The sequence below is a fragment of the Pyxicephalus adspersus genome, chromosome 6 (assembly GCF_032062135.1).
Source record: "Pyxicephalus adspersus chromosome 6, UCB_Pads_2.0, whole genome shotgun sequence".
NCBI lineage: Eukaryota > Metazoa > Chordata > Amphibia > Anura > Pyxicephalidae > Pyxicephalus > Pyxicephalus adspersus.
In genome coordinates this window covers 93,293,493-93,318,405 of record NC_092863.1, presented here as the reverse complement: position 1 = coordinate 93,318,405, position 24,913 = coordinate 93,293,493, and the positions used below count along the sequence as shown (strand labels likewise).

The window sequence follows — 24,913 nt, the reverse complement described above, 5'->3', positions numbered from 1 at the left end:
ATGATTATGATGAGGATTTTTAGTACATTGTGTCTATCTCACTATTTGATTCTGTGACTTCACTTGAGTTTTAATGCTGTGAATATTTTTTAAATCCTTACCAGAATAGATTACATCTCCATGAGTGCTGAGATTGTACTTTTTCCATTGCAGATCACAATCTGATGATCTGGGGGAGTTGCACCATTCTACTACATATCCATGCACAGCGGGGACTGGTCTCCACCTTACATTGATCCCTCCATCTCTGCTATGTATCCGTTCTGTTTTCACCTGTATATTACCTACAAACAGAGCACAAGGATATTCAATATACAATGACAGCAAATAAAAGTAGAAGATAACAGACTAGACTCTGGATAGAGGTAGTTATAAAATGTACAAAATACAACATTTGCACTGTACAATGTGAACCACCTACAAATGGCGGTAACAATCTGATTGTAAATATCATAAGAGAAATCTTATTAAAAATGTTCAATCAATCCAGTATTAAAATGCTGATGGACAAACCATAAGAAGGATTCACCTTCTCTGTACAATTTGGACAATATGGGCAAAGCTCCAGAACTGGAGAGTAGACTATCATGGGAGAACCTGGGTCATCCAGCAAATTTGGATTGGATTTCTTCAAAATCCTTTCCTATTATTTGGCAAATGTTTTCAATCCTGGACTAGATCAATTCCAGGTTTGCTCGATCATCCAGGTTGTACCACGATAGTCTATCTTCTCCAGTCATGGACAGCAATAATAAATCAGGTCCTATGTGTAAAAACGTTTTTTTGATGGCCTTCATGGTTCCATAGTAAAGATAAAAAAAACCTTAGGTATGAAAGGAAAGTAGAAAAACATTAAAAAAACAATGCAATGACACTTTAATTCAGGTCACCTAACTTCAAGAGTTACATTCAATTTAAGCTGTTGTGTTATCCCCAATTATACACACAACTTCAATTTGTTCTCTTGTGTAGTGGGCGCCATTATTATCTGGCACTTTCTATAGTGATTTATGTAGTGTTTCACAAATAGGCAATTTTATTCAAAAAAACAAAACAGTAAAGCATTAAATAGTAAACTTTACATTCTCTAAGTCAACTATTCCCAACCAAGAGTCTGTAAAAACCCCAGGGTTCCTCAAGAGGTTTCTAGGGGTTCCTCAAACCGTGACTGATTGACCTCCCATTTCATGATGTCTGCATAGTTCTGGGACCAAAGCCACTTGGTAGAGCCAGCTAAAAAAGTAAGTAAAGGTGTTTTTAAAGATAGTCTTCTAGCCGCCATTGTAGGGGGTATTCTTTGCACTGGCCAACAATTTAATTGACCTCAAAATTTGTTTTTTCTGTGGTAATTAAGGTTTAGAAAGGCAGATCTAAGTAATGATGATTTACCACTCATGCTGGTTCCGGGGACTTTTATCTCAGCAGCCGGAGACTCCCCAGCTCCATTCTGTGCAGTAATGCTGATGAGATGAGGTTGTCTTCCGAAGCTCATACAGTAGCTAGTCGTCTGACCAGGCACTCTAGTTTTGTTGGTGATGGTATTGTCATCTAATGCCCACCATTTGATATTGTAGTGGGAAATCTTTCCATTGGCACTAAAATCTGAAGGATGCTAAAAACACAAACAAGTTACAAAACTTAATTACTTCATATTGACTGCAAACAAATCAATACTAGTGGGCTGAATCAACACTTGAAACATTATGATGAGGTCTTCAAGATAAAGTTCCCATTTCCCATCCTGCAGTTGCATTACTTCTGCTGCATACTCTACAAGTAAGATACTCTTATTAAATAATATGAGAATGAGACGTCTACCAAGGACCTTCTTCTCTTCCTTCAATATGTGTTTGCCTGAGGTTTATAATCTTTCATTTTTATGCTAATGTTGTGCTTTTTTGCTATGGCATTGAGTGAAATGGGATAATGCTAGTGAATGCAGCAGGTGGGTGGAGGTGGGAACACAGATTCAGAGATCTCATTGCTTTATTTGTTACCTTCGACCCAAACCCAAATGTATTTTTAGTGAATGATGTCGTATGGAACTTACTTTCCAGTAAAGCGTGACAGTTTGCCCATTTTCATTATGTTGAATTTCTCTCCAGACATCAAGTGGACCCGACGGTGCTATAAAAATTAAATCAATGAGGGAACTCTTAAAAGGAAGCAAGTGCAAATGTTATCAGTGGAAGTCATATTGTGACACTGTTCCTATTGTTATGCCTAAAAGTCATGGATGTTGGCTACTAAGTTCATATGTCTTCTGACCTCCGAAAGAGTGTGCTAGGACAACATTTAGAGTTCCATGAGTCACCACCACCAGTCAGATTTTACATATTAAGAAAGGGGAGACCAATGGAAAACCATTTCTACTGCACTTCCATGGGCTACTGTGCCTAGCACATTGCTCTTGCATTATTTAAACCCAACCATGAGTACATTATAGAGACAGGTCTGTTTCTTTTATTGCACAGAAGACATAGCCTGTCCCTTCTTAAGGACATGACTGGTCCCATTTTATTTAATTTTGCATTTCAGTGTCAGAATTGACCTAGGAACCCTGAGGGTGGCCCCTGTTAGCCGAGAAGAGTCTTGAGGCCATCGTGTAGTGGCACACTTTGCAACCCCTATGTCTATCCCTGATACATTTACAAAAAGATGTTTCTTTTTTAAAATATTATCATGGCAGTCCTCATCTTATGGCTTAATTCCCAAATATATCAAGAAGCAGCTTGAAGCAACTCAAAGGCAAGTCAGCCCTTTAAAAAAATAGTTTTTTTTCTAAATAAGTTCATATTTTAAAAAATCATGATACATTTCTGTCCAATTCTCAAATTTTGTTGACATACCGGCTTCTTGTGTTTGGATGGTCAGAGTGTTACTCCAGTTGCTCCACCCTGCTAGGGATGACTCCGACATGCAGCGGACTCTCAGGTTATAGTTAGTAAACGGCTTCAGTTGGGTGAGGTGGATATTGTATGTCTCCTGTTGGGTTTTCCCTTTCATTGTCACATTCACCTGTGAAGGAGAAAAATGAATCAAACATTAGTGATTTTTAACACCAATACAACTATTTTGTGGGTAAGTACAGACTTATTACTTCTGTCTGTCAGGGACCCAACATGAAGTTCCTATCTCCACTGAAATCCTTAAGTATTATTTAGGGTAGAGATAATGCACAAGGGATCAGCAGAAGAAGAAATTATGACACATTTAAACCCCTCTCTAGGCAAATATATGTATTTTAGCATGTGTCTAAATGTAAGTATGTGGAGTGTGTGTGCATGAGGTGCTGTTGTCCTCCATAAATATGTACACACACATACATACATACATACATACATATGTACACATATAAAAATTTATATAAGATTGGAAGAATTGCACAGCTGTGATTTATTTTTTATCCACTTACTATGTTCTCTTGTAGATCAGTCTGACAACGTAGTACGAGGGATGTGAAGTCGGCCTTCAAAGTCATTATTAGCGCGGCCTCTGTCACACCCACAGATCTTGCCACAAGATTAGTTGGAGCCATGGGGCGCACTGGTAAAAGTTAAAATGGAAAGAAACAAGTTATAATTTGAAAATATTCTATGGTGTTCCCACTTGCTGTTGTAATGCTGTGCAACCCACACATATATATATAGTACAATCTTCATTAAAAAAAACATGACCAGGGAGCAAACCTCTACTTTAGAATTTATCACTCCAGTATTGCCCCAATACTCCCTGTTCTAATATACTGTTAGAGGAGAACTGGCATTCCCCTGGCATCATCCGCCCTGCAGAGGGTATATATGACCTGAGCAATCTATCAACAAGCCTGGGCATTGCCAATTGTGAGTGGGTAGGGGGGGGGTCTATGCATATAGAAATATTGACCATCAAAAAGTCTCCATTTGCATTGCTACTTTAGAATGATATTAAATGGTGTTTGAGTAACAAATACTAGGCCATTTGCCTTGAACCTATCTACCTACCTAGTACTGTTTAGTTTGTACATTTTATCGGGCCAATTAACTAAATGTTCTGGACAGAAAAATATGTTAATTGCTGGGAGCAGTCAGCCAGAATCCAGCTGTCATTTACCAGTGGTACATATAAAATACACAACAAGATCACCAAATATTATGTTTCTGATGTATTATGTATCAGCACTTTTTGTAACAATGAGAAAAATTTCATCTGCTCCACCACAAACCACAGAGCAAAAAATGTTCCATAGATGCCTGTTTTTCTGGTCAATTCCACACAAGAATGATTCAGTTTTCTGATTGAATTATCTGTTACCACAACCAGGAAAAGTCCTATGGACTGGCAGACAACTTTCAGTAACCAGCTTCTATTCTTTGTATTGTAAAGAAAACCTGACATAGGAACAAAATATGTGCCACTGTAAACTTTCATCTGAATATTCTAGTTTCTTGGTTGTTGTAATTATCTGGCTTCACTGCTTTCTAATTAACCAGAATTAGTATAAGGATCTAGCTCTCCATTTTTGTTCAAGGTTAGAGCCTCAGGATGAGAATGTAGCCAGACATACAGCATTTTCAGAAGGTGAGGCCAACAATGATAGAATACACTATATGGCCAAAGATTTAGGCACACGTCAGATAATTCTTAAGATAAGATAAGAACTGACGTGTGCAGAGGTTGCCCAACCTCATTCAATGACTGATGATAAATGACTGCAATAGGACTGCAGGAAGAAGAAACTATCAGGGTGCCGCTCGCTCATTTTCCCCCCTCCGCTCTCCATAAAACAGAACGGAAGTGTGTGTACAGCTCTTATCCGTCCATCTGTCATTCCTTTGTCACTGGAAATGATCATGAAAGATTGATTCCAGCGACAGTAATTGAGCGTGTGTACACAACCTTAGGTACACCTTACAACTACACCTATAGGATATCGCTGGGCATCCCATTGCCAAACCATTGGCTTTAATATTATAGAGTTGCTTCCTGTTGGGCTACTCCCATCTCCATCTTTCCATAAAATTTAGGAGTGTGTCTTTGGGAATTTTGAATTTGCGTCCTTTCAGTTGCAATTCCTTAAAGCAGAACTGAAGCTCCATTTTTGAAAATGTTGGACCAGGCAGGGCAATATTGCAGAAAGGGAAAGGAAATGACCCTTCTGGAATAAGCATTTAAATGTATTTGTGTGGCTAAAGTGGAAGTCTAAATATATTCTCTATATGGAGATGTTTAAAAGAAACCAGAATAATATGGAAGCCACAACTGATAACCACCCCTTCTAAAATTCTATATACCTGGCCTTGATCTGCACTCTCTTGCCTCTCTTCATTTGTTCTGAACAAATTAGCAAACTGAGACTTTTTTCTTACTTTACCTGCTTACTTGTTCTGGTCAGTAAATTGCAAATGATTGAAAACGGGATAAAAGCATAAAAACTGGGTAAATAGCAGTGAGAGACCCTTCTAAAAACAGGTTTGCTAAGAGATAGTTGGTGCTGGGGCAGGTGGGATCGCCCACCACTGTCACATAGAGTAGACCATTCTTTCTTTACCTTTTTAACATGGGAGAACCCTAGCAAAAACATTAAGATTTTCAAGGAACCCCTTTAACAATTACTATATCCAAAGCTCACAGTATTTTAACATAATGGTCATGAGGAAAAACTCCTCTTACATTGCTGGCAACCAGGAAGAATATCACCTCTACATATTGCCAAAAAACATCATTGGTGTCATATGAAAGGACCTGAATGAAACAAATTGCTAATTAATCAAAGAACCCCTATCAACCTCTGGAGGAACCCTGGCTGAGAAACACTGGAGTAAACCCATGACGTTCTCCAAATATCCCCATCTAGGAGCACAATGAGTAGAGATGCCTTCTACATAAATATGAATGTACAATGAATTTTTTTAGCAAATACAAATGAGTGATTTAAAATCACCCATTACTTGTAAAGCAGCCTTTCTCAACCCTTTTGACCCTTAAGGAATCCTTGTATTGATGTTCAGATCTTGGGTAGCCCCTGCTAAAATCAATTTATTGGTGATCAGTGAGGACAAAGCCTTCTAAATTAGTTGCCAGTTGAAAGAATGCTCCTCCACAGTGGTGGCTGGAAGAAAACATAATTGGAGTCAAGAAGCTGGCTCTACGAAGTTGTTTTGGCCCCAGACATCTTTAAATATGGGGTCAATCAGCAGTTGTAGCAACCCCTAGAAACCTCTGGAGGAACCCTGGTTAAGAACGGCTACTTTAAAGCATCCAGAAAGTGATCAATGGCCATCTATGGATGAGTTGTTTTTTTTTAACCAACATACCTGTCTTTGCTAGATCCACGATGGACTGTATACTTTTCTCTCCCATTCGATTTTTAACATTCAGTGTAAAATTATAGATTTGCTGGTTCCTTACAATGGACCAAGTACAGGTCTCTCGAAAACAATTATCAGACCTTCCAGAAAGCCTTCATTAGGAAACAACAAACAATAAAATAGAATGAGTCAGGAGTCTAGGAAATGTTTGTAAAGACAAGTATGAATTATTTAATTGGATTATATCTTGTTGTGTATATTATCCTTCTGTCGAGTGTCTTAAACTATGACAATTCAACACATACAATAACAATAGTAATGAGCAAAGGTCACCAAAACCGTGTGTCACAATAATTACTAGATCCCAAGATATAAGCATCGGAAGTCATTGTGGAAAATTCATTTCACATTCCAGACTTTTGTTTTCTAACTTAACATGCGAATGACTCAGCCTCAGAGGAAACGCTTTGAAACTCCTCTTCAAATTATTTAGGCAACCAGTACTATTCATAGCACTGCTACAACCAAGCATGGTCTGATTTACACTCTTGAATCATGGAGGGGAGGATTAGTGAAAATGGAAAATCAATCCCTACTTCTACCATGATTCAAATGTTCTTCCTGTGTGCTCCTTGCTGCCCCTAGGTCAGCCATTCAGGGCATTTCAGCTGCACAAAGATCCTGCCCCTTGCCATGGCTGTGGCCAAAAATAGAAGAAGTCATCTGGTGGCCAAAACCAGATGAATAAGAAGGGGTCATCAAAGGTTAAAACTTTAGGCAGAGGTACTGCTAGACCCATACATCCATGTGCCCTTGGAACTTTTACCAAGCCCTCCTGGGTGTTCTTTACTGTTAGGATCTGCCATCTTTTCATGTATGATCCTGTAACAATATTTCAATTTTGGCTGTTGAATAAACAGTTACAATTCAACTTTTGTATGAGAAATAATTCTTTACAATTGTAGAATAATTTGAAAAAAATATAGATTTTTCATCACCCAATTCAATAGAATGCTTATTAAGCAGGGGCACTTATTAAGCAGGGGCAAGTTCTTCTTGAACCAAAACCAGGGTATATTATTTTACGACTCCAGGGCCTCATTCTTTGGCTTGGCACTAAAACTATAGTGTAAGCAGCACATTTCGGACAGATTGCTATCATCATGTAACTGACAAGCAGTACTCATAACATTTCCGCCTGAAGTACAAAGAGAAATGTTGGAAGAAACTCTCATGCTACTTCCCCACTGCTGAAACAACTTCCATCAAATAATGGATAATGAGTAGAAGAAGAAGTAAAGAATATTGAAGTGAATGGGGGTGGGCAAAATAGAAGTAGAAATAGAAGCAGCTTGCTTAAAACCTAAAACTCCTGGCGGATATGAATTTTATATATTTAAATTATTTTTAATGCAGCTAACATAAGGGTCCTGACTTAGACTTGATTTTGCCTAGGGATGTTTTTAGGGTCTAAAAAGACCCAGGCACCCTTGGGCATATCCAGGTTGACTTAAAATGCCTCAATAAATAGAACCTGTGCCTCTTGTTCTCCCTATAACTTTCTGTATTTTTTGACCATTATCCTAATGTCCATTACCCTTCCCTAGTACTCTACTTAATCCTCTCTTCTCATACCCTAGGTCCAGAGACAAAACCTGCAAACTGCAGGATGGATATAGGGAAAGGAAGGAAATACATGGGGCCAATCAGGTGTCCTGTATAGGCTAGGAGCAGGAAGATGACCTAGCTCACCAGTCTGACTGTACTATGTGGTTGGGTTGTGTAAATCTCAGGACAGGTAAGACAACATCCATATATGTATTTAAATGATATTATTAGCAGTTTGCTTGGAGTTCAGCTCTATATTGTACTCGCCATATAATACATTCTGAAAAAAAGTGAAAAGAGTTGACAAGCTATGGGCTACCCACAGAATGACGGCTTGGGTTACTGCAGAGGTAGCACATAACTCAGGCTAAGCACAATTCCATACAAATTATTGTTGCTATTCTCCAAAATTTACCATTCTTTCAATGAATATTTTTCTGCAAGATGCCCATAGAAGTTATAAATGGGTCCAGCCCTCCAGGTGCAATGTAACTTCTGTAAATCATTGGTTTCACACGAAAAATCCTTTGGCTCACTAGGTGGTCCTGTAAGAATGATAAGAAAAGCATATGGAGGTCAGACTGCACAATGCAAATTCTGCTATACACATAAATGTCCAATAAATTAATTCCAGGTAGACATAAAAATTATTTTGATATGTTATCATTAAAACAAAATTTAATGTATAATAAAAGCAGCTCATGTATGGACTTCAATCTTTATTTATATGTAATCTTTTATAAATATCAGCGATCCTCAGAAGCAACACTTAGCGTCACTGATGATCTGCTGCTTCACAGCAAACAGACTCCTCACTGCTATGGCTTATTCACTGTGCAACCAGCAATGTGTTATAGGTAAAGTCCTGCTGTCACTGTTGTAACCTGGCTGTGTTGTATGGATCACAAAGAGCTTTCTGGGTTACATACAGATAACAAATTCTTGTGCAGGAAATATTCATTTCAAGAATTTGTTTGCCAAGATTTAAAAAATTGTGATTGGGCAGGTCCTTTATTACAGAAGTGCAGGTGATATCCCCTCTTCAATAACCTCACCTGCCTGATTGCAATATTAAATACATTCACGTAACTCCTAAAACATGCACAGTTCTGTTCAGTATTTTTATATAGCCATCAGGCAGGTAAGTATGTTTTATTACAGAATGGAAATCACCTGTGCCTTCTACAATATAAATCCTGCCTGATTGCAAATTTCATTTGCAGAAATATAGTTCTGCTTTGAAAGAATCATATACATGATTCATGGCTACCACTGCTAATTTCTTTTAACACTCTTAGATTGTAAGCTCTTCTGGCAAGGGATCTCCCCTCCTCCTGTGTCACTGTCTGCATCTGTCTGTCATTTGCAACCCCTATTTAATGTGCAGCGCTGCATATTATGTTGGTGCTATATAAATCCTTTTAAAAAATGTTATTATTATTATTATTAATAATAATAATATTAAAAAAAAATAATTTTAATTCCCTGGCTGACTCTGACTTCATCACTATTGTTTTTTACTTTACTAACCTGGACCAAGCATGTAGATTAGAAGACCAAAGTTGAATCAGAAATTCTAATGTGCATACAGGTTCCAGGTCAGTGACCCGATGCAGTAAATTTATATAAAAGTAATTGCATTGAGGTTGGTTCAATAAAATCATTTTTTTATTGTTTTGTGCAAATTTGGATTGGCAAACGTATAAAAAATTGTGCTACAAAGAGTCATTTGTCATGTAGGTCAGTGGTTCCTCAACTTTTTGGAGGTTTCGGACCACTAATCTCACAGACTCCGGACTGCACATGCGTGGGGAGCTGTGTCACTCGAAGGGGAAGAAACTTTCCCCTAGAATGAAGTCATGGGTCCATAACCCGCCTACTCTCCCATCACAGGCTCAGATCTGCGATGGAGGAGCGGGAGGGTTGTGTCCAAAGACACAACCCACCCACCACCATGAGCCTGCGTTCAGTCCTTCTCCTGACCCCACTAGGGGTTCACCGGCCAGAGCCCCGGCCCACCTGTCAGACAGCTGTGGCCCATTAGTGGGTTGGGGACCTCGGATGTAGGTGGTTCCTAATGCATTCAATTATACTGGCTGGCAAACAAAATTTGACTCATACACATTGAAATTGACAGCTAGTGTGTATTTTAAATGAAAATTATCACAACACCAGCTGGTTGAAGAATTGAGAATAACATATGCTATTAAACCAACGTATTTCCAGAAAAAACTATAACTGATTAACAGAAAACCATATGCTATTGCTTCTGTTGGGTCACATTCCCACAAGGTATTCTTTTAGCAATCCAGCTACCTAGAGTGCTTTGCTGTTAACATAATTATAAATACTTTATTCTAATCATCCACCTAACAGTCTGAATTCCCTACAAGCTGTTAGTACTGCTGTGATCTGTATATAAATATTAGTACAAAGCCAACACACATTACATTACACATTGCCAAAGACAAAACACATAATAATCCAGTTCTGTGTATGGTCCATGTCTACTTAACACGTTTCAAGGACATAAAAGAATATTCACCATTTTTCAAGTTCATTGCACATGTTAATTTCCACAGAACAATAAAAACACTTAATTTAACAAATAAATATTTGAATTGTTTATAAAAAGACCCCTTTGTATTTAGGCCATTGGATCAGCATGAACACCAGGTAACTAGCATTTTCTAAAAGATCAGCAATGGTAGCCTCTCAGTAGAGGTTTGTTTTTACAAGTATAGGTTTATTACTCCTTGAGGGATTTAGGTTTTGATGCATTTTACCATATAAATAATTTCTTCCTTTACCCTGCACATTCGGAACATTTCCAGGTCCTGTCACTTTCATCTGCACAACATCTCCAAAATCTGCCCCTACCTGTCCCCTGAGACCACCAAACTCCTTGTACACGCTCTTATCTCCTCTCGTCTGGACTACTGTAACCTCCTCCTCTCCGGTATTCCACTAACCCGACTCTCTCCTCTACAATCTATTATGAATGCTCTCTTCACTTCTCCAATGACCTACTAATGACTTCCTCACTCATAACCTCATCACATGCAGGGCTCCAGGACTTTTCTAGAGCTGCCCCGATTCTCTGAAATGGTTTTCCTCATCCTTTTCGGCTTGCTCCTACTTTCTGCTCATTTAAAAGAGCTCTCAAAACCCATCTTTTCAAACTTGCCTACCTGCCTTCTGTCTCATAAACCCTCTTTACTTCCCACCACTACATATCTCCCATCCTATTGTGTGTTACTTCCCCCACCTCCTAGATTGGAAGCTCTTCGGGGCAGAGTCCTCTCTTCCTCCCGTGTCACACTCAGTGTCTGCCCTATTTAATGTACAAAAATACTGTTTATTAATAATAAATTATTATGCAAAGCTAACATTAATCAAGGAGATCTCTTCAGGCTTAGTTCATAGAATAGAGTGCTTCCTAACTGTTTATACAACAGCTGTCTTGTGGATGATTCAGGCCAATGGCTACCCATGGAGGAAAAAAGGTGATGGTTGGGGAGGGGGGTTGATGACCAACTGCTCACCAAAACCACCTGGATGCGTGACTGCTCAGTGGTTGGCAGGCTGTCAGCCCACTGGGAGCCACCCAAAGACCCTATATCTATAGGGTTTTTATCTGGGATAGTGGTTGAATTTGGTTCCCTAGTGGTTGAACTTGATGGATCTATGTCTTTTTTCAACCTGATTTATAAATTATACCGCCCCTTAAAATCAGGACTGCAGAAGCCAAGTGGAGGCTGCAATACATTGACGACATAACCGAATATAACAAAACTTACTGCTGACAATGAGGACAGTCCCTTTCTGTCTTACATCCTTCCCATCTATCTTACAAAGGATATTGGCTCCATCTGAGCGTGTCATCGATACATTTTTCACCGTAATCACAAAAGTCTCTGTTTTCATCTGCTGTGACTGGCTGGGATAAGGTTTCCTGTTATAGGTCATTTCAAAGAACTTCTCGGAAGGGTTTGCCAAACAGCAGAAACTAACATCAGAACCCTCTAGAACGAGTTTATCATGGGGGTAGATCAATATGTCCTTTCCGTTCTCCACGTTCTTTCCTGGGAAAATAAATGGTGCCATAAAATTAGACCTTTCATGTTCAAGAGTTTCTTGGAAATTATTATGAAAACCAGCTAAAAGGTCCCTTCTAGACATCCTTAACAATTTCACTAGTGCATGGGCGGTTCTTCCAGCTATGTATGGAGAAATGACTGTAAATTATATAATAGAGCCATGTCATGATTTCCCTATAGGCTCCAGCCACTCCTCTTGTCCTTAATGTAGGAGAGGAGAGGCAGACCTATATCATATGTTTAGAGACTGCCCACGAAAAAACATAATATGGAGGACACTAGTGAATTACTCATCTACATCTAACACCAAAAAAAATGCCACGGATCAAGATGGTAATTCCTATAGTTTACACTCCAGAAAATCAAATAAAATGTATTTAGGCACCAAAGATAATGGGGCTTAACCACGCCATTATTAGAGATTAAAATGCTTTATTTATTTTACAAACATGCGAAAAAACCCATATTTTATATACATCTATGTACAAAACACAGTGAATAATTTTACATTTACAATGACAGGGCTCAACAACCAATCAAGGGTATGTAAGTTTCAGAAAAAATTCAGTATCTCAGCTTTTAAACTGATAGGTAAAGGGTGATGACGCGTTTCGCAGTACAAGGTTTGCTTCATCTGGTCATCATGCTCAAGTTCAGAATATATCTTATAAGCTTGATTGAGAATGTCCACTACAGGAATGGCACACACCCTGGAACAGTTCTGGATGTACTGGACAATTTGCTTGTCCTGAAGAAAAGAGCCTATTATAGTCTTTTTAAAATGCCAGCACGAAAAATTGCCTGGATGTAATTCTATGCAAACACAACATAACCAGACAGGGATCTGCTCACAGGGAGAAAGATGGTTAAATAGTAAGCTCCAGTCCAATTGAGTGGCTGAAACAAGTAGGTTCGCAACAAAATTTCCACTCCATGAAGTGGACTCAGTTGCCTAACCTTGTATCCTAAATGGGCAATTCTGGGTTTTATAAATCTGCACGGGGCTCAAGCCAATAGAATGAGTTGAACTGTTTTGTAAATTATCTCATTGGTTGCCAAAACAATCTTACATAAATGCATGGATCCAAACCAAACATTTATAGATTGTGCCATTATCTGTGGTAGAAGTCCTAGTTATGTATAGTGGATATCAAGGTCCAGCTACTTCTCCAATCACACAGCCACCAAACAACATCCACAAGGGCACAGTAGTTATATAAATATCCGCATGAATTCCATGCACCAGATCCACCTAGTTCTGATTTTACAACAATAAATTGCAAATATATCCAAGTCTGCACTCACCATGATGGGTCTTCCATGTGCACCAGGGACTCCAGTGTTGTTCAGAGGAAAAACTCTCCAGTAACAAGGCGCTCCGAATACGGAAAGAATGGGAGTCACATTGTAAAGGCAGCTCAGAATCCCACGACCACCTGAAGGGTTCACCTCTTTCAGACAGACTTGTGTTATAATATTCCTGGAATATTAAAATAAATGGATAATAATGACTGAAAGTGGACCTGTAAAAAAAGCAGGACATGGAAGCTATGGACTACATGGGGTGTATGTTGTATAAACTTGGCATCTTTGCAAGGTTTTTTATGTCTACCTTCAACTATTTGTAAAGATTATAACTGTCCACAAACTTTGCAAGATACTCGCTAAAGAATTATGTATGTAAATGGAATGCAATTCATTGAAAGTCACTACAGGGTGGAGATACTATGCTGCCATTTATTATTAACTGTTAACAGTTGTTAACATCATCAGTTTATAGAATCAATGGCCTCTATGGAGCAGAACATGGGAAGTAACAAGGGTATGGTAAGAGGGGCCAAAAGGACCTCCTCACTAAAGGTCTATATGAGGGCTCTTTTGTATATTTTAGCACTCACTATGACCTGACTGGTTCTACTTTCCCATAAATAAATTGCCAAATGCAGACGTAGCAGAATATTCGCTGCAATGTCTTGTGCGGAGCAGAATGTAGATACTATCTATACCATCATGGTGCATCTGAGAGGTCCAAGACACAGATTACTAATATCATAGATGCAAGGAAGCAACATGTCCATTTTTTGTAGCTTTAGGAAAACCAAAGCCATCTCCATAATACATTTTTGATCTGCAAAATTACTTGTGTAGCAATGTTATGTGTTACATGAATGTTTCTACTAAATTATGATTTTTCTATACACAAGATAGAAGGCCTACATTGAGCTGCATGAATAACACCACAAAATAAACCATCATACTTACATCATGAATGATATTCATTTTTCTGGATCGTGCCACTTGGATGTGAAATATATTGTACAAGCCAGAAGAGTAGACTCTGTCGTTGACATCCCATTCTACAACCAGACGTTGTTCTTGGTGGTGGTCTGGGTAAACCTTCAGATTTAGAGGGGTTAAAGACTCCAGAGGCTCTAAAATATTAAAGAAATTGTTTAGAGCGGGCCTGATTTATTACAGCTATCCAAGACTGAAGATGACACAGTATCATGGAAGAATTAGGCAATTTAGCAAACTTGTAATGAATCTTGTCCAGGATTGAAAAATTTGCCAACTAATAGTAAATAATATAAATCTGTTGAAGGTTTGTTGGATCTCCCAAGATCTCCCATGATAACTTATCCTCTCCAGTCTTGGAGAGCTCTAATAAATCAGGCCCATTAAGTTATACTGGTGATGCCAGTACTGGCCTAAAACATCAAAATGTTTTCAAGACCCAATCTAAAAATGTTCCTAGCAGCACATACACTCTTTGAACCTCCTGCTGCTACAATCATTCTCTGATAGTAAGAACAAATACTTGGTACATATGGGTAAGGAGAACATGTGTTTCCCACTTTTCTTCCATGAGGGCAATGGTTCTTGACCATTCTTCAAATGATTCTATTATTTAAATGATTCTATTGGCCAATTAGTCCCTCCATTGTATGTACAGACAAGCGAGCCTTCAGTCTTGTTCAATCTCAAAGTTGTGACTTGGACCTTATATAGGAGTTCTTCTCTTCATTCTCAGTGTCTGAGTTAAGTGATGGGGGAATAAAAGTTAGGAAGGGGGGTGTTAAGTAAACCTGTTTCTTCTCCCTGTATTTTTTCGCGAGGGTTGAGGTTCATGGTGGAGAGCCATAGAAGGTTTCCTCACCCTCTGGTTTTTGGACGTTAATGCCCGAGTCTATCTAAAAATCTTTTTTTTAATAGAATCACAGGGTTTCCAGACCTTTCCCACTATATCAAACACAAAAATATGTCTTGGCTGCAGTTACTGGGGTTTGATTTGGCTTTAATGAAAGCAATGTAATTGGAAGGTTATTTTTGAACAAAACTGACTTCCCGTAGAAATATCTCCCAGCTGGGGACTATAATTAGAAGCTCGTATCAGAATCTTGTATATATATATGTATTTACATCAACATTTATTAATTATCCAAACCCAACAAATAAAATCTATTATACATTATATTTAGCATGTTAATGTCATTTAAAAAATTGTGTTTTTTTCTCTCGTTTAAAATTCAGCTTTAACTAAAATAATATCTGAGAATTTACGGGGTGACAACTGACCCTCAATTGTTCTCCTGCATTATCATCTTGCTTTACACACCCCTGGCTGAGATTACAAAAGGCCTTCATTCAAGGTTTCCTAGGCTGGAGAGGATACACTTTCATCAGTGAAGCTGGGTGATCCAGTAAACATGGAATAGATCTGGGCCAGGATTTAAAACATATGCTTGCAAAACTCTTTGAAGAAATCCATTCCAAGTTTGCCGGATCACCCAGCCTCACTGATGAAAGTGTATCCTCTTCAGTCAGCAATGGGAGACACGAAAAGAATGAAAAAGGGTAAAAACAAAAAATGTAATGATGCTTTAGAAAACCAAGTTATATGTGTATAGTAATTTGTTTAATCAAAGTATCTGTATGATCATTCTGTGCAAATTAACCAACATCTGGAAATTGGGCCAAAAACTATTTATGAATCATTGGGATTTGGTGCAGATGGTGCTGTTGAAATGTTCTTAAGTTGACAGTAGATGTTTGCTTTCGGGTCAACGTAGCAGAATCAAATGTGAATATAAGAAATAAGAGAAATATGCCTTTAGTTTGGTTTGTGAAGGATTCGATGAATGTTCTTTAAGGTGAGGTGAACGTCCTTTGGCAATGAATAAACAGTTTTTAAAGTTTGAACCAAACCCTTTTGAAGTCTATAAGAGAAAAATATTACAGGATAAAAAAAATGTATTTTCTCCTGAATTATTATTTTTTAGTGTTTTATCTTATAACTGAATACCCTAAATACTCCTCAGTCCTTTAGATAGAAGAATTATCTCCTATAGACTTCAGTAAGGTTAAACTTGAAAATCAGGTTTGCTAAACTTCAAAGAAATCTTACCCAACTTCAAAAAACGGTCAACCGACTTCAAATAATTTTCACTGAATATTCCACAAACCACACCAGCCAAAATCAATACACCAGCATGTATGTTAGGTATTATCTTGAAGGTATATTCATTTTAACTTTTGGACGTGTTATGTTCCCTTGCAAATTAATGTTAAACCCCAAAACAACTGGTTAAATAAGAATGCATGGGAAGTATGAGAAATAACCTTCCACAGAAAAATGTTATATGTGTCAATTAGTGAATGTCAAAGTTTTCAATGAATTAGTTTAATATTGTACCCCTAAATATTCTCCTTTCAGCATTTAGATCATAACTGCTGCTTAAATACAGCCACAAATGGGCACATTGCGTAACACTATCTCCAGATACATCAGATACTTCCTATGGGAAAATCTCTGCAAATGGTAACATGTGCCCACTATGGTCAGAAAAATAAACCCCCCTATGCCAAAAGATTACAAGAAATGTACAAATAAATTGAAACCATTACATCAAGATATATACAACCAGCCCAGAGATGATGATATGTCTCTACCTTGGCAGCTCCTTAATGCAAGCTGAAGAATTATGAGAAATAAAATGATATTGCCATGATGCCCAGCAGAATGTTCCATTGATTGGGATGAAATGGTCTAAAATAAGGAAAAAATAATTACCTAATGAATGACAGGCTTATAAGAAATATACATAGAAATATATAATATATATTATTTCATAAAAGAACCTATTTATATTAGTAGTTGTATTTTGCTAGAGGTATATATAATTTTTTTTGTCTTGTTTATGTATTTATTTATTTGCAACTTTCAATGCTGGACTGCTATTTCTACTTAAAACTGAACTCTATGCAGCCACAATGGATAAAAATAAATGAAATTTTGTTATCATTAAAATATCAAATACTTGTATAAATGCAGGCAATGTAAGTACCTTAATTTGACCTGGTATTGGATGTTTGCAGCAGGGTTAGAGAAAGCAGAAGCACAAGGAGCCAATCAGTTCATATGATGATAAGTAACAAGTTAATAGGACAAAACTATCCACTGTCTAGTAACAAGATGGGGGGGGGGAGGAAGTATGTGTCATTTGCTATTTGTTAGGATTCCTGCTTTCAATCCTGGACCAGATCCATTCCAGATTTACTGGATCACACAGGTTCACTGATGAAAGTGTATTTTCTCCAGTCTCGGACAGCTTTAATAAATCAGGCCCAATGTATCTAGTAGATGAAATAGCAGTGAAATCTCTGCACTGACTGGTGGTAAAATATGCATTTTACAAGATGTGTCCATATTTTTTTCATTGTAATAAATATAGAGTTTTGTGAATTAACCACTAGAGGGAGCTGTGTATGCTTTAAATGACAATTCACGGATGCATGCTGCATTGCAGATTTCTTTATTCTGCAACACTTGGCTTATCATGCCAAAGCAAAAAGTAACTGTGGCTGTCCCCATTCACATATACAATTTCATACTATATATAGAAACTAAATTTTTTAGGATATTACCAAACTGAGGCTTATTTACAAAAAATAATGTAAATTGTAACAATATTCAAATCAAGTGAAAAGCAAATTCCTGCATTTGAGTGCTATTGGGTAATTTAGGTGTGTATTAAAAAATTTAAGAAGTTTCACAACTCCTTTAGTAAATCACCCTAATTATACACTTTGGGCTGACCTTTGCTAGATGTATATCTAAAAGAAATCTTTAAAAAGGCGATACCTTTCAGTTATAGAAACATGCTGCCTATCTGCCACAGGTGCTAAGCCCCAGTATTAGGAATGATGATAGGGAGTCCTGGATGGGGCGCAGCATCCGGTAACAAGGAATCATAAAAAAGTAGAATAATTGTGAAAATATGTGTTATACAAATGCCAAATTTAAAGGATAACTAGTGGTGACAATTCCACTTCTAAAGCATATACAATTGTTCATTTCAAAGTTTAATGTTGTTAAACATGATCTTTTTATTTCCATCTGTAGCTAATGCAATCTGCTAAAAACTTTCAAAGGAATCAATGCAACATAGCAAACTGGAGGCACTTTGTACAAGGTTAGTGTACAGAAAGCCTCCAGAAATTCCTTTTCTGTGATTGGCTCATTTCCCCAGAAGTCTGCACTAAACTACAAAATACAAGTTAAATTTTAGCCATCCTCTACAATAGGGAATTCCAGTTTATCTGAGAAACTCCCTAAGGGTTGAATACTTTGGGAGGCAAACATTGCAGCGTTCCTCATCAGATCATGGGAAAAGCACCAAATATTTTTATAATGAACCAGACACTCTCATTAAAAAATCATTTTGGAACGAACATTGTAAAACAAACTTTGCAACATGTTTGTTAGACTCCATACAATAAACTTGGATCACTGAGAGAGAGTTGCTTACTTTTAAATAAAAGCTGAGTTGCACTTGAAAGTTGGAGTCGGTTTTTAACCTCGTACTTTAGGATTTCTCATCCCCGATTCTTCACACTGTAATTGTCAACAACGAGCTCTTTGTCATAAAGTGCCCACTCCAAGACATTCTCCAACTGAGCTAATGAGAGTTGGGGGTTTTGGTGCTAAAGTTAACTCCTACATTTCTGAGGATGTATAACTGGACAGGATCTTTTTCTCTGCTGCATATTTATCTCTGCCATACATTTTATTCTGAGCAGAGATTCCTTTTCATTTTAGGAATTTTTATACAACTTAATCATGTCGTTGTTCTCCCCTGATATCATTACAGGTAAATCAATTTGCAGATTCCCTGCATACAACATTTTTTGGAAGCTATTCACTCTTTCCTATGCTTTATACCAAGGGTGTCAAACTCTGGGCCTGGGGGGACGAATCTGGCCCGCAACGTCCTTTTTTTGGCCCTCAAAGAAATCCTAAAAATGAATTGCAGCTGGCCCGCCGGTGCATTGAAAGAGCGCTGCTACTACAATTCCTGGCATCACTCACATCTATAGACCCGTTGCCTCTCTGCCTATGCGTGGCCCTACATTGGACTGTTTTAAAGATGCAGGGAATTGTAGTAGCAGTGCTATTTCAGTTTCAAGTTTGCCCCGCGACTAAGTTTTTAGTCCTTTGTGTATTTGAGTTTGACACCCCTGAATTATACAATGTTAGATGGTGTACCTGCCAGAAAGTGCAAGCCCAACAAAAGGATGGAGGCTAAGTAGACACCTGGCCTTCATCGGAGCACCACACAAGTGGTCAGAGGATTATTTGTTATGTGGACCACGTTACAGCCCCTAGGATAAACCCCCCATTAATGTATGGAGAACAGGTACTGCTAGGAGAGCAGCAGGATATCTGAGGGTCCTGGAGGAGATTCAAAAGGAGGTTGGGGCCCAATAGTAGCAGAAAAAATGTAGGACTGGCTGCAGATGTGGTTAGCAAATGTTTAGGCAGAGTTGGGGGCAGACAAAGATCAGGGTGGACAACAGGCAAAGCAGAGTCATAGAACAGGAAGACTGCAGATGATGCATTGTTGTAGAGCAAGCAGAGGTCAGGACAGGAGTCAGGTAAAACTGTTGTAGAACAGGAAGAGGTCAGGGCAGGTGATGCAGACCTGCGGAACAGGCAGAGGTCCGGCAGGCAACAGGTAGGGAAGAGTCATAGACCAGGCAGAGGTCAAGGCATAGAACAGGCAGAGGTCAGGGCAGGCTGCAGGTAAGGCAGTTGTAGAATAGGCCAAGGTCAAAGCAGAAGGCAGTTAAGTCAGAGTCATTGACCAGGCAGAGGTTATGGCTGTGAGCAGGTAAGGCAGAGTCGAAGACAAGGCAGAGGTTTGGGGCAGGCAGCAGGTAAAGCAGAGTAAAGACCAGGCAGGGATCAGGCCAGTGAGCAGGTAAGACAGGTCCGGGCAGGCTGCAGGTAAGGCAAGGTCATAGACTAGACAGAGATCAAAGCAGGCAGAAGGTATTGATGAGCCATGGAACAGGCAGAGGTCAGGGCAGGCAGCAGGTAAGGAAGGTATAGAATAGGCCAAGGTCAAAGCAGAAGGCAGTTAAGTCAGGATCAATGAACAGACAGGCAGCAGGTAAGGCAGAGTCAAAGCCCAGAGTGAGATCGGAGCCGGCAGAAAGTAATGCAGTCATGGAACAGGCAGAGATCAGGACAGGTAGCAGGTAAAGCAGTTGTAGAACAGATTGAGGTCAACGCAGGAGGAAGGTAAGTCAGATTAATAGACCAGGCAGAGGTCAGGGCAGGCAATAGACAAAGAAGGATGGCCAGACAGGTGAAGGACAAGTCAGATAAGCTGGGTTACAAACAGGAGCCTACCTAAATAAAATAAAGTAATATACATTTACTATTGCCATTCCATGTGCTGATCATTATCATATACTTTAATAGGGATGCTGGGACAACACCTGACTCACTAATACATACTACAGAGTCTTCTGACACAGTGCGATTACATATTGTAAAGATTTGCTAAGAGAAGAATAGCTGTCCTTGTGATAGTTTCATTTTCTGTTCCAGCTGTTGAACAGAGCAGACTCTAGAAAACCACAAAGACAGAAAGTGGACGATATGGAAATAGTAAATCCTTTAATTTTAGAGTCGCTCTTATAAGAATACATTACTGGTGGAAAAATGGCTTCTGGACTGGTTAACCTCCTTTCTTGTGCTATAATCATCTTATAAATAGCCCTTTAAGGGACTCTGTAGCCATTTTAAAACATTGCAGGTAAAAGCACAGAAAAACAAGTATTTTTATTCGCATGTAATTTACCACTGAAGTTCCTAGATTAGACTATTCCAGGAGGAGTCAGTTCCCTATAGCACAGCCTCCGTGCACATCATTGCCCTTTCCTCTTGTGGGTGTGTCTAATTACTCTCTGTGTTGACCCAGCTCCTCCACCCCTCCCCTTCCTACATAAAGGAGGAGGAATGCTTGAGTGACAGCTCTGAGTCTAAAGGGGTTCCTGACATGACGATACCCAGCACCAGTCTCAGGGATTTTGGGTGTCTACATAGGGGAGCCTTTTACATGAAAATAACATGTCCAAAATATATTAAACGCAAATATATTCTAAAGGGAGCCTACAATTTAACATAGGTTTCCTAATATTTGACTCACATGGTGTCTGCACCTATGAAGCTCCTATTGAAGTTTAAACCTGGGCACTCTCAGCATCTCACTTGTGACTTGATCCTCCAATTCCTAGCTTCTGGTGTGCAGTTGCTTTGCAAGAAACCACTGGCTGCTAAGATTCTTTTTGGTATTCCGCTGGGTATGTCAGAGCCATGACTTGGAGATCAAGCAGGTAGGTCTTTTATTGCAGAAGAGCAATGAGATGTCCTTTCTGCAATAGGACAAACGTACCTGGCTGTTCCATTTTTTATAAAATGTACACTGAGCAGTGCATGTGCAGTTTTGTGTATGATCCCGGCAGAACTGGCTGCCTGGGAATAAAATAATTCCTATGCACATGTGCAGGAGTTACGTCACTCTGGCGTGGCCAATCAAGATGCCTGAACCTGGAAGAGGACTTGGTGACCATACTGGTGAGCAAGAAAGTACCGGTGAGTTTATTGTATAATTGCAAACCTGCAGATAAATCTTGGCCAGGTTTGAATCTCGTCCAGGGCTATCTGCATGGAGTTTGCAGGTTCTCCCCGTGTTTGTGTGGGTTTCCTCTGGGTACTCCGGTTTCCTCCCACATTCCAAAAACATGGTAAGGTTAATTGGCTTCCCCCAACTTGACCTTAGACTGTATTGATGACATATGACTATGGTAGGGATATTAGATTGTGAGCCCCTTTGAAGGACAGCTAGTGACATGACTATGGCCTTTGTACAGCTCTGCCTAATATGTCGGCGCTATATAAATACTGGATAGTAATAATAATAAATTTATTTTTTTGCAGAATAAATATCACCTATACCTTCTGCAAAAAAGAAACCTGCCTGTGTGCTGTTATTTTGGTACTTAACTGTAGTTCTGCTTTGTTTTACATACTAAGTGTGCCTAGTTTTGAGGGCATCTTGGTTAGACAGGAATAGGAAGGTAAGGGCAGGCATTAGAAGTTAGGCATTCATTTTACCATAGCTCATAATACAGATGTTGAGAATGATCTAGATTGAATTGAACTGTATTGAGCAAGCCCAAAAAAAATGGTCACAATAGATAAGCAAAAAATACATAAATTTATAAAGCTGTTATTTTTTCCTAACAACAGTAAAAAACAAAAAAAAGAAACAGATTTGGTTTGTATCATTTCCTCCCATTGAATTTCACTTCTCACAGAACACAAATGTATAATGCCGAGTATAAGTGGATGACACATAGAGAATATTGGTGTACAATGGTCTGTGTTCAGAAGCACTGATAGTGTAATGACCAAGGCGTCTTTTCTTTTTATGGAAACCAATCCACAAATCCAGCAAACATTAATATATAATAAAGATATTCCTCTAGTTCTATCAATAGCTAAATTTGTAGTTTTGTTTGTTTCCCCCCACATATTTGGCAAACCACATATCCTGTGCTGGTCTACCATGGCCGATCAGTGCAGATGTTTTAGCCCTGGGATTCGGCTGGCTTGTCCCTCCCAAGGATTAGTCAAGCAATCCAAGTTGTTGGTGTCCATCCTTCTATGTCAACACTTTAACAGCTCACAAATTCACATGTTCCGGGTTGGAAATACACCCAGATCTCACAGAGAACGATAGGCGCCAGGTCTGCTTTGGAGTCAGCAGGTGCTCAGTATGAAAACAGAAGCTCCAGGCATATTGAGCAAAAAAACATTCATTACAAAAGCAACAAACTGGAAGAAACAGCATGAAGAACCAATCAAGCTGTATGTATTGGACCCTGTATTGTTCCATCCGCAGGCTGCAGGAGGTGACACCATTCTATTCCTTAAGGTTATCATCATTCACTTCACATTCACATCATCATTTACAAGAAATTTCCTTCCAACAGGACATAAGAAAATAATAAATATAATGATAAAAAACATTTTAATAATAATATTTGAATTACTCAGTTATTATAATTAAAGGAGAGGAGCGCTCCCATTGGCTGGTGGTTATTAGGAAGCATTAAAAGCTGAACTGATAATAAATAAATTGGATGCTAACGTCGATAGGTGCACCATTCAGGGTAATACAGGTAAACAAATTATATCAGGGAGATATTAGTAATAAATTATTTTTTATAAAGCATTGGGAAATTAATTCTCCACCAGTGAATGTTTCACTGAATGTCAGATATACTACATTATCAAAAGATCCCTTAAAGCGGACCTATCACCATTATTTTTACAGTACATGAAAGGGTAAACAGCCCTTTTATGTAAAGTAATAATGACCTTTTTTTTTCCTTAAAGAAAAGGGTGAAGCCCTTCACATGCTGCCTTTATTGTCGTGGCAGGCTAAGTCACCTGATCTTGCGCCTGCGCAATGTGATATCAGGTGACATAGCCAAAAGATGCAGCAAGATAGCAACGCCTGGTGCTTCCTCTGTGCCGGGACGAAGTTGGATTATAGGACAGCGCGGGACCCAATCAAGGATATCTCCGGCAGGATTGAAGGATCTACGGACTTAAAGGTAAGTGGGATTATTTTTTTTTTAGTTTAGTTCTACTTTAATGTTCATCCTAATAATTAACTTATTTTGATCTGGTAAATAAACCAATGAAAACATTTTGTTCTATCTGGTCCATAAATACAAAAAAAACACTTGTTGATCACATGAATGATTCATCGAGTTCCTAACTTCCTCTAGTGATCTGACTAAGCTGTCATTGAATCTCAAACAATGTTATCAGTCCTCCCTACAGAATACCTCTCCATGATGTAGTCCCAGCACCCTTCCTATACTAGGGTGACAACACTTCTCCTTCATAGATAGTATAGTAGGTGAGCGTTGTCACCCTAGAACAACAGGTGTGTTACTGGTACACTCACACTAGTTGAAAAAAATGGAACATTTGGAAAAAGAATAAAAATGCAGCCAGCAAACCTAAGGACTGCGTATGTATTGCAGTTATGTATTGTATATGTGTTCTTGGGTTTGGATTCACTTTAATGTATAAGTTGACGAACACGTTTACCATGGGAGTTTAAGACACAGAAAACTGAATTGGGACTTTTAAAAATCCTAAAATCATATTAATGAATAGCAGAATATTGTAAGTAATGCTCATTTTAACTTTTATCAGAGGAGCAAATCAGACAAATCTCCTCCGAAAAATGTGAATGTTTTTCCATTTAAACTTTAGTCTGTTGTCTCCATGAAGATGTAGTTTATGAACTTAGATGAATTAAATGCCACGTTATATAAAGCTGACCCCAGTCCTAAATTATACCTTCTCAGCACACATCTGGAAAGCTGCAGTGAGACGTATAATTTATGTGTTATTTTGATGCCTGTAGAGAGATTTTTTAAGCTGCCACAAAGCTCTGAGACTAAATAGGAACAATACATCCAAGTGTTGTCTATATCCAGCATAAGGGATCATACACTTTATACAGAATATCCTATCCAACA

At 38.6% G+C, this 24,913-nt stretch overlaps 1 protein-coding gene across 3 annotated transcripts in view; it reads right to left on the bottom strand.

The window, feature by feature from the left end:
- The window catches only part of LOC140334320 (oncostatin-M-specific receptor subunit beta-like), a 41,413-nt gene that overhangs the window by 10,706 nt on the left and 5,794 nt on the right, over positions 1–24,913 (bottom strand). For all 3 annotated transcript variants that reach the window (XM_072416620.1, XM_072416621.1, XM_072416622.1), the window contains 11 exons: positions 16,949–17,045; positions 14,261–14,430; positions 13,304–13,478; positions 11,699–11,983; positions 8,314–8,443; positions 6,297–6,442; positions 3,416–3,546; positions 2,850–3,018; positions 2,051–2,127; positions 1,390–1,612; positions 102–284 (listed from right to left, as the gene is read on the bottom strand). In XM_072416620.1, coding sequence (XP_072272721.1) covers positions 102–284; positions 1,390–1,612; positions 2,051–2,127; positions 2,850–3,018; positions 3,416–3,546; positions 6,297–6,442; positions 8,314–8,443; positions 11,699–11,983; positions 13,304–13,478; positions 14,261–14,430; positions 16,949–17,045 — 1,786 coding nt within the window. The remainder of the gene's footprint in view (positions 1–101; positions 285–1,389; positions 1,613–2,050; positions 2,128–2,849; positions 3,019–3,415; positions 3,547–6,296; positions 6,443–8,313; positions 8,444–11,698; positions 11,984–13,303; positions 13,479–14,260; positions 14,431–16,948; positions 17,046–24,913) is intronic.